General features: G+C 40.3%; 2 protein-coding genes across 3 annotated transcripts; one reads left to right on the top strand and one right to left on the bottom strand.

The window, feature by feature from the left end:
- Positions 1-1,359: 1,359 nt before the first annotated feature.
- Positions 1,360-14,625, bottom strand: UBA1 (ubiquitin-activating enzyme 1). 2 transcript variants are annotated; one of them, XM_077376946.1, is made up of 7 exons: positions 14,370-14,625; positions 13,842-14,158; positions 12,619-12,836; positions 4,120-4,914; positions 2,893-3,761; positions 2,267-2,699; positions 1,360-2,169 (listed from the first exon to the last, which is right to left on the bottom strand). In XM_077376946.1, exons 2-7 carry the CDS (start codon positions 14,143-14,145, stop codon positions 1,573-1,575), a joined length of 3,216 nt encoding a protein of 1,071 aa, XP_077233061.1. In that variant the 5' UTR covers positions 14,146-14,158; positions 14,370-14,625; the 3' UTR covers positions 1,360-1,572. The 2 variants fall into 2 exon arrangements, with proteins under 2 accessions (XP_077233061.1, XP_077233060.1); XM_077376945.1 differs by lacking the exon at positions 14,370-14,625 and having other exon boundaries at positions 13,842-14,331.
- On the top strand, positions 9,129-9,666 carry LOC143881883 (ubiquitin-ribosomal protein eS31 fusion protein-like). The gene has a single exon (XM_077385214.1). The coding sequence runs from the start codon at positions 9,136-9,138 to the stop codon at positions 9,664-9,666; it is 531 nt and encodes a 176-aa protein (XP_077241329.1). The 5' UTR covers positions 9,129-9,135.
- Positions 14,626-15,935: the final 1,310 nt, after the last annotated feature.

Here is a 15,935-nt window from a genome sequence, read left to right as displayed (position 1 = left end):
GTCACGGAAAAGGGGGTGGAAATTGGCAAGCGTTTTGACTGTGTTCTGTAGGGGGACCCAGTGCTAGCCTGGTTTACTTGGGTTGCCCTAAATATCTGATGTGGCACCCTTTTAAAATCCATGTTCCACAGTGAATTTTTTTTTCTTCATTGAATTGGATCTTCCACGAGTGACTTCTTGATGGAAAACGCATCTTCCACGAGGGAATTTTCCATGGAAAATGGACCTCCCTCTCTCTCTTGATGAAACCCCATCTTCCACGAGCAAATTTTCCATGTAAAATGGACCTCTCTCTCTCTCTCTCTCTCTCCCCCTCCGACCTCCTGTCTCGGAGGGGGGAGAGAGATGGAAAACTGGGAAACAAAAATACTATTTTAAACAGAGAATCTTTTTTCATTTTTTTTTACTAAACCCTTCACAGGCTCCCCTCACTTAGGTCCCTCTGAGATCTCTCTTCCAACAGCCCTCTGTACCCTTCCTTCACCTTGGGTGAACAAATATTCCATGATTTTTTAATGTTTACCAAACATGCCCTTACATTTCTAATATATAGTAGTCTAATAGTTTAGTGCAGGAGTAGCAGAGAATTTATTTCCATGAAGACACAGGAACAAGAGTAGCAGAGAAAAATATCCCATAGTTGCAATTTTTCCTAACACAAACCTATCAGCATCAATGCCGTCTGACAATTTAAAAAGATGAGTTTAAACCATGTGAATGAGGGGGGTGAAAATCAAACCTATTAGTAAAGAGGGAATTGCTAGGGTCCATCGCAAAAGGCATTTCGCGGCTGGTCTGTCGCATGTCAGACCAGCCCCTTCGTGAATGGAGACTAACAGCTTTTGCCTCCATTCATGAGAGGGTTGGTCTACATGCGATGAACCCTAGCAAATCCCTAATAAAGAACACGAACTTTGTCCCTGCAGCCTCAGAGAGTAACCATTCTATAGCAAACTAGGACTCCAACGTCCACCTTATACTCAAGAGGCTACCTTTAGGAACACTTACCCAAAACAGACTAACACTAAAAAAAACCTTAAATCTGGAAATAAGTCGCACAAAGTGTGCCTTTACCAAAACCCCTGAAAGCAACTCTAAAGACTGGGGGAGGGGAACACCCAAATATCTTCAAAATAAAAGAACAATAAAAGGGAGATGATATTTTTCACCCCCTTCTGTTGGTCTTTTATAAAAATTGGCAACATTTCTGCTCTCATTTGGTTGTCTTCTCCTGGAAATACCCACCTCTAGGATAACACAAACATAAGGGAGTGGAAATATCATTCCCCAACAATGAAAAGCCACCAAAATATCTTTCCAACACATAAATTTGATGCCTGCTGTGAAAGAAGCCAAACAAGGAGAAATTATGTCAATGATTCATTATCAGTCTTCGTGCTACTAATTCATTAACTCAGAAATCTTAACATAGAATGAGATGATAAACAGATGGTTCAATCTAAAGCTCATAGCTAGTATTCTATTGCAGTATAGTATCTCTGAGGGATGTTGATACCAATTTGCTTTCTTCTATAGAAGCCACCAAGAACTTTGGATGGGGTACTCTCCTCTCTACCGAAAATATAAGGAGATCAGAGGGATGTCAATATCGTTGTCTTCGTCATCTTCACAGGCCACCACGACATCTATATGGCGCCTGTATGAAGGAACCTCTACCTTGGCGATTTCCCTTGCCAAATCCACCACCTTCTTGTCCATCCTCTCTCTGTGCCTGGGGAACATGCTATTGTAAAGAAGGCATGTCCCACACGAAATACTGTATGCATTCAGTCCCTTCTCCTTCAGCCACTGCAACAGCTCCCTCAGAGTCAAGTTCTCCTTGATTATCCACCGGTCCCACACCGTCCAGCTCATGTCCCGGTGCTTGATCACCTTTGGTGGGACGGGCTCCGCCATGGAAAACAGTGGCAACGCCAGGTTGGCAAACGTGTTCCTGTAGTCCTCCAGCTTGTGTCCCCCAGCCGCCACTTTGTATAGCTCAAGACATACAAGCCCAGTAGCCATCGCTGTAGAAGTTGCAATGGCAGGGATAATCCTCCCGGCGATGAACTTAGCTTTCAGTTTATCAACTTCAGGAATGCTGTAGTTTCTTGCTCGCATATTAGCTAGCCCGGCGATGCAATCCATATGGAAATTTGTGTCATCATCCTGCACGTTTATAACCAGAAAGAAGAATTATTAAAGACCCAATTAGGAAAAGATTGTCTCGATCACCAATTTAAGGTTTTGGGGAAAGCTAAAAAACCTTCTCGAACTGTATTGGGTTCATTCGGAAACCTGGAGGCAGCTTCTTAGCGCATTCTTCCAGCTTCATAACCAGATCGTTAATGACTGCAGCGTCATCAATAGAGGCAGTGGAGAGACTCGTGGCTTTCTCATCTGTCACGATCTTTACTCCTTGCCTGGGCTGGAAATCAGGAACTATCACTTTATTGACGGCCTCGGGTAACTTCTTGGGGTTCTTGGCCCAGTCAGGTATAGGGATTCCGAATGTCTCTGCTCGTAATATGGATGCTGCCATAACGAATTGAAGGTGACCAGAGTCATTAGATGAGAACTGTAGTGGTCGGGGAAAACGCTTGGGAGCTGACCAGAATGGTGCCCCAGTACTGGTAGCAGAATCTTCAGGGAAAGTGTAAGTCAACTGCTTCACACGGTTATCAAAGTAGTCTTCGAACCTGCTCGGGTACACATCAAACCACATCATTAGTAATAAAAACCCAGAAGATAATGAATACATGAGATTATATACCATAGTTTGGTCAAACCATATCGCAAAGTGAACATTATGCATAGACAACGCAATATTTTACGACAGCTCAGTAACAAAAACCCAAAAGAAAAATGAAAAAGAGAGTATATATATAGTACTTGAGTCGAGCCCAAGTGATGCAGTCTTGGAATGTTTCACATTTCTCAGTGTCAAGGCACTCAATAACACGTTCCAATTGATCCCTTGCCTGGGCATCACCTGCATTTTTCATACTAGACGTGTATTCACTAGGGTTCAACAGAAAAGTGTTTACTTCAGCCGGTGTTTTCTCAAGCAAGCCCTCAAACTCGGACCGGGCCCATGTTAGGCAGTGATCAATGTTATGAGGGAACGAATGAACTGTGCACATGGGTGCTTGTTTCTCAGGTGGATCTCTAGAGGCCCCATAATTCTCCGTCAGATGAGGGATGACCATCTGTGTGTTGCACTTGGCACCTAAAGTTCCTGATTCCAAAAGTGGCTTCTGGAAATATAAGCACCTCTGATCCATGTACATCCTGGCATTCACATTATCTAGTGCATTAATGACAACATCAAGATTTTCCCAAAATGTATCGTCAAACACGTTTTCCGTCTCGGGGCCTGCACGGTTTTGCAGAGCTTCTACATGGAGACGGGGATTTATTGAACCAGCAACAGAGGCAGCGACTGTAGATTTAGCCTGACCGATATTCCAATCACGAAAGAGAAACTGCCTGCTAAGGTTACTCTTCTCAATAACGTCGTCATCTGTTAGGGTTAGCTTCCCTTGGCTACTACAACAAACCCCCATCAGGGCTAAGTTCTTCAAAAACTCACACCCAAGTGCACCAGATCCTACCATAAATATTCTGGCCTCTTCCAGCTTCTTTTGTAGCTTGGATCCAAACACTGAAATCTGTGCATCATAACGGCTATTTAATGGCTTCAAATCAGCAGGCTCCAAAGGTTCCGTTGGAAGGGACTCGATCGAGTCGAAATAGAAGAACTGAAAACATTCAGTAGCATATATATATGTCAGATTATGAAAATATGGAGAAAGAAATGTAAATTCAAACCGTAGTTAGCAAAACGTGATACGGCAATAAAACGGGACACCAAAAATTCGAGTTTATTACAGTTTTGGTTAAAAAGTAGTAAAAAAATGGAAACACAAAACGATGCATTTAAAATTTTGTTTTTACAAAATTCAGTAGCGGTAAAGTTGGAAAGTTGATAAAAAAAAATGTGATTAATACATTTAAAATGCTTGTTTAAAAAGTTTTCCCCAAAAAAAACGGAGTAAAAGTTTTAAACGCCATTTTCGCTAACTATGGTTCAAACCACAAGGATTTTGTAAGTCGAACCTGAAAAAGCGGATGGAACTTTCCAGAACAAGCTTTCACAACCTCTTGTCCAACAATACCACCAAACATTGCAGCCATAGGATTCAGAACTGCTCGGGAGCCAAATGCAAAATGCCACAAAAGCTTTTTATCAATCACTTCAAGTTTAGAATCTCCCAAGCTTTCATTGATATTGGAAGCCAAAGAAATAAGCTTTTGAGCATCACCCTCTGATCCGGCAACAGGAAAGCGTCCCATGTCAGCGATAAACTTATCCAGCGACTGAAATGCCAAGTGTAACAGAGGAGGACGATCAAACTTGGAGAAATCACTCAGAAGAAAGTCGCCGGGATCTTTGAGAGCATCACTCAATGGTTTGAAGTTCAAAACCCTGGGTTGTTTTACTTGTGTGACAATACCACCTTTCTCATATGCACCAAACTTCGTCGTGTCTTCCTCGAGTGCAAATGAGTATGGCCTTGTGTTTTTTACTTTTCTTGGCTTTCCATCATTCAGCTCTGTCATGCCATGAACTTCGGAGAAGACAACCAGATCCCCATCCTGAAACTCGAGCCTTTCATCATCGACACAAGATACAAGTGCAGGGTTGTCATTGCTGATGGATGCAATTATACCCGTATGTGGTTCCTCCCCATCAACATCAACAACAGTGAACTCAGGACCAAAGTCACAAAACACGCTGCCGAAAAGACCTCGGACTTCAGATTTGATGAAGGAAATCGGTGGCTGGTGATTATGACAGTAATCATCAAACTCAATCGCTTCTTCTAAGCCGATATCGGTGAAAATAACAGCCTGCATTGCAAGAAATTTAACAAGGATAAATTATAACACCATAGCACTAGAGAGGACAATAAATCAATGACTATATAAGAGGACAAGCATCACAGCCATGACTCCGCCGCATAATAAGGTGGCATTAGACAAGAGATTCTGGCGGTAAAATTTAAGGCCACGAGCTGTACAAAGTTTTCATGCATCGATGGGTATGAAAACAAATAGAGATATTTACCATTCAGATATACAAATGAGGACACTAATGTCCTGACATTATTCCATGCATCATCCGGGATTCAAATGGTAGGATACTAATGTGCTATTCAGGTACAGGTGGGATTTGCAACTCCAACAAGGGTGAAACAAAAGCATTGCTATGGGTATTGAAATGGAACGCTTGTGCATGGGTCCTCTAATTATTGAAGGTGACTCAATCAACGTACTAGCTCGGGTGACCAACAAAGCGAGAGGCCCATGGATTTTATTTTTATTTTTATTTTTTTAAGTTGACAAAAGTATATTTAAACTATGAGAATTACTTTAGGGACCAGAGGTCCCAGCTTGCATTTACGTAGCATATCTGGTCAAGAGCATACTCCTGAACCATAAGGTAGAACTGGGAAGCGAGAGGCCCATGGAAATTAGCCACCATCGCTGCAGAAATTAAGGATCTCATCAAGATAGCTCAACCACAAATCCAACATATGAGGACAACAGTGGATGGGCTTGGTTTCTGTGTTACTGTGTTCGTGTTGTACCTATGGAATTCATTGAAGATTGGAGGTTTATGGGTTGGGAGGAGCATATAGCTGGTGTACACATGTAGGGGTATGGTGTAACTTTCCTTGCATTTGTGGGATAGCTTGTCCCTGCTGATGTATTTCGGTTAGTGCCACATTAATAAAATTTCGTGATCTTTAAGAAAAACCTAGGTTTATTGGCAAAAAAATGAACCTTATTTGCAGATCTTATGTACCATAACAACAATCGCCCACACAAGACAAAGTAATGAGGTGGGGGAAATGAGGTCAGATTCGTATATGTTAGGAGGAAAGTTAAACCGAACATGTCTAGGGAGATTGTTGCAGCATATCAGCAAAAAATCTGTTACAAAACCCCATGCCTGCGGCTATGAAATTCGGTCTTAATGTGGCTTTTTGCAGAGAAAGAAATAGCAGTAGTGTTTTATCTATAAAATGCTTCATAACTCCAAAATTAGTAGTAATCAATTTCTCAGCATTATAATTGGTACTTGAAAGACTGTTGCATATTTGCAGTTTTGACAACAGAAAAATGGATCAGCACTCTAAACTAAAAACTTGGAGCAGCTAATTTTATGTAAATATTAATCGAAATTGCAACTATTTAGTTCGTAGATTCTGCCAATATGGAACCTTTCTGGTCCCACAGTTTTTAGTCCTTGCTTAGGTCCAATTCCAGTACAGATTCAGATTCACCACTAAAACTATCACAATCCAAACTTGATTCACATGACTCAGCCGTGGTCAGTTTGTGACAGTTTCCATTAGGTAATCCTTTTCAAAAAACGGACCACCTCCTAAAGCTAATATCTTGCTGGACCGGAAGGGTGTGGCTCTTTGGCGTAAAGTCATGGGTTTGCTCCCCAGTGACGAGCGTTCGAATCCCCCTTGCTTACCCGATGCGCGTGGTTTCCGGGTGATTGCACGGATCCGTAGGAAAGTGTTGGTGAGCTTAAGCGCCCCAATCACATGGGTCCCACATTTTCTGTGGTGATCCAAACCATTCATTTGCAAGGCCCATCATAGATAGGGTGTGTACCAAAAATCAGCTCCATAGGATCATCCTAACCCCTCCATTTGTGGAGGACAGAAATGGGCAGATTTGTGGACAAATAATGTCTGTCCATTTTGACCTCCACAAATGGATGGGTTAGGATGATCCTATGGAGCTGATTTTTGGTGCACACCCCATCTATGTAAGGGCCTTTCAAAGGAATGCTTTGGATCATCCTAACAAAGTAGGCCCCAATGTGATTGGGCGCTTAAGCTCACCATAAGTTTGGTGAGCTTAACACTTTCCTCTCTCTCTCTCTCTCTCTCTCTCTCTCTCTCTCTCTCTCTCTCTCTCTCTCTCTCTCTCTCTCTATATATATATATATATATATATATATATATATATATATATATATATATATATATATCTTGCTGGACCGAGGTACCTTGAGCTCTATAATTATCCACCAACAAGGACCACCTCCTAAAGCTAGATCCATATTTAACCACAATCATCGTTCTCCAGAGACAGTCTCTATGTCCTACAAATCTCCATGGTCATTTCCCAAGCAGATCCTTATTCATCAATTTTAGCCTTCTTATGCCAAGGCCTCCCTCCTTTTTAGGCTTGTAGATGTCTTCCCAACCGACCAAATGGTATTTTATAATGTTCTCTATATCGTTCCATAGAAAGTTCCATTGAAAATGTTGAATTCTATCACTCACTGAAACATGACAATGAAATAATGACATGAAGCATGTGGATAGATTGGAATAGACAGCCATGTTGAGAGTGATTCTACCCTAAAGGACAAGAAACTTTTTTCCCAAGGGAACATCTCCTTTCCACTCGAGGCTTTTAGAGGGCCTATCAATGCACAGGGGATGGGTTAAGTAAGAATTAAGTATAATTTCCATATTACAACCAAATATATTAGCAAAATCCTCAACCTCTAAATCCTCCAATTGAACACCGATGATCATAGAGTTTGCAAATTTAATCCTTTAATCCTTTGCCCAAAAACAAACTCATAGCATCTGAGCACAACCTTGAGGTTCTTCATCTTCCGAATGTCAAGGCTGCTAAAGAGCAATGTCTGGTCAGCATATCCAAGTTGAGAAATTTCCACCCCAGACTGACCAATATTAAAGTCTTCAATAAGCCCTCCAAAGTGACTTTTTCCATCATCCTGTTGAAAGCATCCGCTAAGATTCTAAACAGAAAGGACAAAGGATCTCCCTATCATAATACTTTGATCGTCATGAAGAAACCTCTAGGCGAACCACTAAGCAAAATCAAGCACATGCCGAAGACAGATCTCAATATTCAAGCTCTCCACTTATTACAAAACCCCATTCTCCCCATTAGGCACTCGAGGCAGCTACCCTCCACTCTGTCATAAACTTTTTCTGTTTCAATTTTGTAGAGGACTCCTCGTTTTCCATTCTAGTGATAGAGTTCGACACACTGTTTGCAACTAAAGTTCCATCAAGAATTCGTCTGCCATGAATGAAAGCTGATCTATAGAAATAATATCTCAAGCATCCTCACAAAGCCTATTAAGGCACCAATTTGGTCAGGATCTTATGGACACTTCCCACTAAACTAACACGATGAAAGTCAATCAGGCTTCCTGCTCCGTCTTGTTTAGGGATAAGAGAGATAGCGGCTCTCGTGCATCAACCCAAGTTACAACCTTCATAAAATTCATTAAACAAGTCTATGATATCCCCATTAATCTAATCGAGCATTCCCAAAAGAACGCCATACATAAGTTGCCAAGCTTAGGGGCCTTTATCTCTCTTCATGGAAAAGGGAGCAATTTTAACGCCCTCCTCTTGGAAAGGCCTTCAAGCCCCTACCTAGAATCTTCATCCCAATACCCAAACAAAACATCCGCAGGCTTAGGAAGGATCCACTCCTCAAAGTTGTACAGCTTGTCACAGAAAGAAAATATAATCAAGAAAATAGTTGACCGATCTTCGACCCCAGCCCCATCAATAACAAGCGAAGTTATAAATTCCCTTTCGTTCACCGTTTCATTTTGGCGACCAAAACCGAACGTTTTGGCGACCGGAATGGAACGTTTCGGTGTTTGTCCGTTTCGTTCGGCGTTTCGTTCAAAACTTTCCGTTCAGCTACATCGAGAAGGCCCACCTCGTCGAACCAATATCATCTCCTCTGAGAACCCCGCCAACGCCCGTTAGTCCAGAAGTCCCTAAGCTAGACCCATCAAAATTAAGCTTTAATTGACCTAGGCCAGGAGGTTCCAGCCCTGGGCTATTGGGGGCCCTTTGCTCGCCACTAAAGCACACCTCACTCACACCATTCCAAAGATCAAAAGCTGAGGTGAAATTGAAAATAGCAACGGTTCTCACCCAAGAGATGGTTAGGGCAATTATCTTCAGAAATATGAAATGAGGGCTTTTAATTAAGCCTCTAAAAACTCGAGCATTCTTGGAGCGTGAAATCCCCTCCGCCAAGATGCAGATCTTCGTGAAAACCCTAACGGGGAAAACAATCACCCTCGAGGTAGAATCCTCAGACACAATCGACAATGTAAAAGCCAAAATCCAGGACAATGAAGGAATTCCACCAGATCAACAACGTCTGATCTTCGCCAGAAAACAACTCGAGGATGGACGAACCCTAGCTGATTATAACATTCAGAAGGAATCGACTCTCCATCTTGTTCTTCAGAAGGAATCGACTCTCCATCTTGTTCTTCGTCTCCGCGGAGGAGCGAAGAAGAGGAAGAAGAAGACATATACGAAGGCTAAGAAAATTAATCACAAGAAGAAGAAGGTGAAGCTCGCAGTGCTCCAATTTTACAAGGTGGATGATTCTGGAAAGGTTCAGAGGCTTAGGAAGGAGTGCCCTAATGGGGAGTGTGGGGCCGCAATTTTCATGGCGAATCATTTTGATCGTCACTACTGTGGGAAGTGTGGGCTTACTTATGCTTATCAGAAGGCCGGAGGCGATTGGCTTCCGATGCTGCCTTTCATTTCTAGGTGATTGAGATCTGTTGCTTTTCATTTCTGGATTTTAGGGTTTGGCTTAGGGTATAACTATTATGTTTTGTTTTTGGTAATATTTTGGAACTGGTTGGAATTTATATTTCTGGTACTATCTCTGCTGGTACTAAAGTAGAGATTTTTTATATTTCTTTTAGTTGATGGATCAAAAAAAAAAAACTCGAGCATTCCTCTCTTTCCATAGCACCCAGATCGTAGCTAGCAGTATAACATTCCAAAGTATCTTACTTTTTTTCTTGCAGGGGGCAGGGGTCCACTAGAAATCTGAGAGGGTGGAAGGGAAAACTCAAGTCATACCGAATCTACTTAGAATTCTACTCCACACAATCCTGGCCACTCTACAATGAAGTAACATATGACCCACCATATGATACACCCACTCCCTTTCTATGCATAATGCGCAGTTATCTATGATCAACATGTGGCGGATGCGATGGGGGTCAACTATGAGGATTGTCTTGGAAGGTCGTCCATCCAAAAGCACATACCCTGGGTGGTGCTGGGATGCTCCACACTTTGGCTATGCACGAGGTCACAGGGCTAGATACAATCATGTGGTAGAATGCTTTGACGTTGAAGATCTTGGAAAAACATTCGATCCGAACCCTTCTTTCTTCACCAGACTTCTAAATATATCAAGTCTCTAACCGCTCCAATAGACTTGCCACCTAGTCCAGCTCACTATCAAAGAAATTCCGTCTACAATTTATCTTCCAAGCTACTCTTTCCTCCCTCACAAAGCAGTCCTTTACAAATTTTTCTTTACTAACACTACAGATAAGTCAAGGTAGACGACCTTTAGGGGGACCTCTCCACACTATTTTTGAAACAAAATTTTATTTTATCTTTTCACCTGAATAGACTTTGAACCTTATCCCTTCATTGAATTCATTGAATTTATGTTTCTGATTCAGCATCTCCAACCCGGAGATGCTCCTTAAACCATTAAATTTATTACAGTATATCAAAATAAGAAAAACTAATTATAAAAAAATCAAAGAATGTTACAAGTAAGATCTCATTACTCAAACATAAGTCATCTCATTGCTAGTATAGCAACTATAACAAGAGTAAGATGAATTGAAGTAATTGACAAAGATAGTGTGTATAAGAAGTGGAAAATGGAGCTTAGATGAGTTTATATAGGTTTTTTTTTTTGTTTGGGGTCGACCCAACTCTAGCCAGGTAGATTCCTTTCACCTTCGTCTTGAAATTTTTCTGAAGGATTCATTTAGCCGACCCCAACTAGTTTGGGACAAAGGCTTTGTTGAGTTGAGGGGAGGCACAAAGATGAAAATACCCTTCAAACGGCTATAAAACGGTCAAAAGGACATAAAATAACAGTAAACAGACAAAAAGCAAAAAAAGAGATGTTGTGTGTGTGTGTGTGTCGGGGGGGGGGGGGGGGGGGGGGGCGCAAATCTGTAATTTTGAAAAAGAATAGTATGTCCTAGACAAAGTAGGGTGTTTCACGTTTCACCCTATTTCGTCAAACAAAGCGGTACGAACAAAAAATACTGAAAGGGACTGGATCAGAATGGATTTCCAACCAGTATGCTTCGTCACTGATTTGTGTTTCATTTGTGAAACGAAATGGAATGGAATTGACAACGATGGTAATATATTATTTAGTAATAAATAAAAGGAAAATGATATTCTCGTCCCCTTTCGTTTATTTCTTAAAAATGATTGCATTCCCACTCCATTTTGTCTAAGTTTTCAAGAAAGGACAAGAAACAGAGGTTGGAATAATCATTTCCCTAGCTAATTACTTGAATAGAATTAATGTTTTTGCAATGATCGGTTCGCTTAGGTGACTACTGCCATGACTTACACCATTATGACAATTACTATGCCCCAAAATGACCATTTCCATCCAAATTAAATTTACATTCTTTCAAAAAATGAACATTTTCATCAGCTTAATAGAGGTCATATCTAAGCATAATTCAAAATAGTTAGATGGACAAGTGTGCAAAAATCAAATGGCAGGGTAAAATTTGTCTACTGGCAAAGCTTATTGATGTGGGGATCAGATTTACGAACATGTAAATTAACATCCACGCAGCTATAATATTAATAGTAGCTATAATAAATATAAATAAAGTATTTAGTAATCACTAACAACTTAATAAGATTTAATGCTGCTGCCTTGGTCAGTTCGCTTAGGGATGAAAACGATGGCTACAACTTAAATCATTCTAATAATTAGTATGCCCCAAAATTACCATTTTTCAGCTTAATAGAGATGCAATACCTAAGCATAATTAACAATAGTTACGGGGACAGTTGTGTTAAAAATCAAATGGCAGGCAAAAAATTGCCTATGTGAAAAGCTCACTGACATAGGATTCTGATTTACGAAAATGTAGATGGCAACCCAAAGAAAAAGTATAGACCATTGCATTCAGAACAATACAATTGTATGAAAATTGTTCAAACCCATACCCAAATGCATCCAAGCATCTACTTCAGCTTCAACATGAACAGGAAGTAGGAACACATTCTATAGCCATGACACATATAGGTACATTTACTATCAAATGGATCAAATTATGCACTTCAACTGCAATTTTGGCCACAATGAGTCAATAAGTTATGAGGATCATTGCCTACAAGATTAATTACAAAAATACACCTAGTTCAAAGTATTCCATTCACTTTGAAAGGTCCAAACCAAGATCCCATGCACTCCCATGGACAAACTAATTGATCAGCTTGTTCACGACAAGTTGTTGACAGGGAAAATATCAACATTCAAGCAACACAGAATACACATGATATAAGCAATACCTACTTAACAAGCCTTCTATTGTACCACAATCCTTGCAAACAAAGTAAACCAATAACTTGGGAATGGTATGAAACCTAACCACCCCAACAAAGAAGGCAACAGTAAGAAAACAAAAAGAAATAAATTTAAATAACAAACCTGGAAGTCAGAAAGTTGTTCCTTGGATAACGTAGATGTTAAAGTAGATATCGCAACAGCACTGTTAAGCTCTTGCAGCTTCTGGATGCAAGCAAGTGCCCGGTTCTTTCCCACGTCATCCTCTGTGAAGACGAAATTGCTGGATAAGTCCCACAACTCGACAGTCCCCTCATCGTGCAAAGTAACAGATTTGACACCTGCAAGAATAAGGTTTTTTGCTGCAAGAAGCAAGAATCTCAATTAGCCCTCGAAGATAAAGGGAAGGAATGATAAAGAAAACAACTACTAACAGTACAAAGAGGGCGAAAGGGAGTAACAGTACAAAAAGGGCGAAAGGGAGAGAGGGGAAAAGTGTGGGTGTGTGTGTGTGTGTGTGTGTGTGTGTGTGTGTGAGAGAGAGAGAGAGAGAGAGAGAGAGAGAGAGAGTTAAGCTGGGATGAACCAGCAGTCCCATATCTACACGACACTGAGCACCATTCAAAAGACTAACGAGCTCAACCCCAGCTTAAATGTTTACAACTTTGCCAAATCGGACCATATTTTTGTGGGGTTTGGCATTACTTCTGGTAACAGATTAATGTTAGAATTCTCGTTCTTTGTTTAAAAAATTACACCTCATTATTAACGATCAAACAAAGACTTAGTTGAGTGGAAGAAAACGATCCATGTAGACGAACCCAACTAGTGACAGGATTAGACTTAGTCAATTTGAACTGGGTAGATTCTTTCACCTTCTTCGTGAAAAATTTCTAGAGGATCCATTATTCGACCCCAACTAGTTTGGGACAAAGGCTTAGTTGAGTTGAGTTGAGTATTAACGATCAAACAAAGAAAAATTAAAAAACAATCTCACGATAATCCACAAAATCAAAAAATCACCCACCATCCTAACAGCATTCAAAAGAACAACATCATACAGACCCAGATTCTAGATTTATCACCCAATAAAGCATAAGGTAACAGATGACAAAACTAATATTCAACCGACAATAATTCAAGTAAAAGATACCAGATCAGTTCTTCAGTCATTGCTTAATCTGAAAAACCTAGTAAAAGATTATTAAACAAGAATCTCAAAATCAGGATCCCACAACAATCCCCAATTAACAAACACCAGTGGAATCATCATCATGATATTCATCAACAGAACAACAATTACTGAGATTCAACAAATTCATAACAAAAACGAAATAACAAAAAGAGACGACCAGCAAATTACATACCGATTTCCACGCCGAGGCCCTGCATACCAGAGACAAGAACATTCGACGCAAAGAGCCGACGCATAGTCTCGCGCCCATAAACAGCGAGCTGTCGGCTATGGAGATCCTCATCAATCTCAGGAGGGTTTACTCCAACACCAGCCATGGCGGCGTGTTTCGAAACGAGATCATTCGTGTGGTTATTATCCATGGCCGCAGATTCCGCAGAGCAAGAGATCACGAAATCGCCCCGCGGCTTCTTCAATAAGGTTTCCGTATTGTGTTCTTCAGTTCCCTCTAAGTTCGTTCTCTTTCTAGGAAGCATATAGTGTAATAAACTGCTCAAAACCCCACCACATCCCATCGATAAGATCAAAACCAGTAGAAAAAGATTAAAGAAACTCAGATCGAAAGCTTTTTCGAACAAATACGCGACGGCAATTGATGATGAAACAAAAAATGCTAACCCTAACCCTAACCCTAATCTCATCGCCATGGAATTTATTAAGAAGAGAGAGAGAGGGGAAAGAATGAGTGCAAAGAACGTACCGATGATGATTTGTTCGGCGGCAAGGAATGGGATTCCAACCAAAGATTAGTCCTCTTTTTCTCTCTCTTTGTTGCCCTTTCTAGGGTTTTGACGTGGGATTTAGGGGAATTCTGGTGTCTCATGGAAGACGAAGTCCGGAGGGGGTTATAGACTTACATATAGGGAGGGCATTTTGTATGAAAGGGCAGTGGGGAATTTGTTCTTCTCTATCTTTATTTTTTTCCTTTAATCAATGATGAGATGGTGTGGGGTGGTCGGCTAGAAGAAAAAGTATTGGATTGCTATTATCATCCCATTTTTTATTCTCCTCCTTATGATTCCCATGTAAACAAAGTGGAAAGATAAATACATAATTATTTAATTGACTTTGTGAGAGCAACTTTAAAATTTCTAATGAAAAATTTAGGAAAATGATATCCGCACAACCATATTTTAATAATTGCACAAACCTAAGTTATCTTTTCTTTTTTAATTGGCTTGTGAGAGCTTATAGGGAACTGTAAATAAACATCTTATAGGAGTAAATAAACATCTTTATAGATAAATACCTTTCTTTATTTAATAAACTGGTAGGGGTCCGCCTAACCCATCTTACCTGCGCAAAAAATAAAATAAAAATATTTATAGATATTAAATAGGAAAAAATATTAAAAAAAATGCAAAGTTTTGTCTAAATTGTGAATAAAGAGTAGTGATTTGAAAATTATAAAAAAGGTGTTGTCAGGTGAGAGAATATGGCTTTTAGGACAAATATACCCCTCCTACCTCTTTTTTCCCTCCACTTTTTTCACCTATCCCTATACACTTATTACCTTCTCACCTACCACCTTCTTCTTCATCAAGGCTTTTTTAACGTGGAAAACTACATGAGAGGGTTTTGAAGGTTGCCATTTACCTACCACCTTCTTCTTCCTCAAGGCTTCATGGAAGGTTTTTGAAGCTTGCCATTGTAGTTTTGGAAGAAAAAAACTCCATTGCCAATGTTTCCGAGCTCCATTAGCATTTTAGTGTTGAAAAAAAAACTTCATTTGCAACGTGATAAAGCTCCATTGCCATTGTACTTCAGGAAAAAAGCCCATTGCCAACGTGATTTAGCTCCATTGCCATTGTAGTTTGGAAAAAAATCTCTATTGCTTATTTGGGTGATAAACATAGCCTCGGTTAGGTTTAACATCTTCTCTTCATGTTTTCATGTTTTTTGTGCTTTGGTTTTTTCACCCTATTTATGAGACTCTTTGTTTGGTTGCCATGTTTACCTTGACCTCTCTCTATCTCTCTCTAGGTATACAATCATGTTTGGTTACATATTATAACCTAGTAGTTCCGAGGTATAAAATGTGGTTCCGTAGTGGTTCGGGGTAGAAAATGTGGTTCCCCAGTGGTTCTGGGGTATAAAATGTGGTTTTGTAGTGGTTCTCGGGTATAAAATGTGGTTCTGTAGTGGTTCCGGGGTATAAAATGTGGTTCCCTAGTAGTTCCGGGGTATAAAATGTGGTTCTCTAGTTGTTCCGATGTATAAAATGTGGTTCACTAGTGATTGTTGTGTAAAAAATGTGGTTCCCTAT

The sequence above is a fragment of the Tasmannia lanceolata genome, unplaced genomic scaffold, assembly GCF_043159265.1.
Source record: "Tasmannia lanceolata isolate RefF3 unplaced genomic scaffold, GAP_Taslan_0.1 ptg000002l, whole genome shotgun sequence".
In the NCBI taxonomy this organism is placed as follows: Eukaryota; Viridiplantae; Streptophyta; class Magnoliopsida; order Canellales; family Winteraceae; genus Tasmannia; species Tasmannia lanceolata.
Note: the sequence above shows the minus strand (reverse complement) of the source record. Positions and strands in the feature narration are given on the sequence as shown.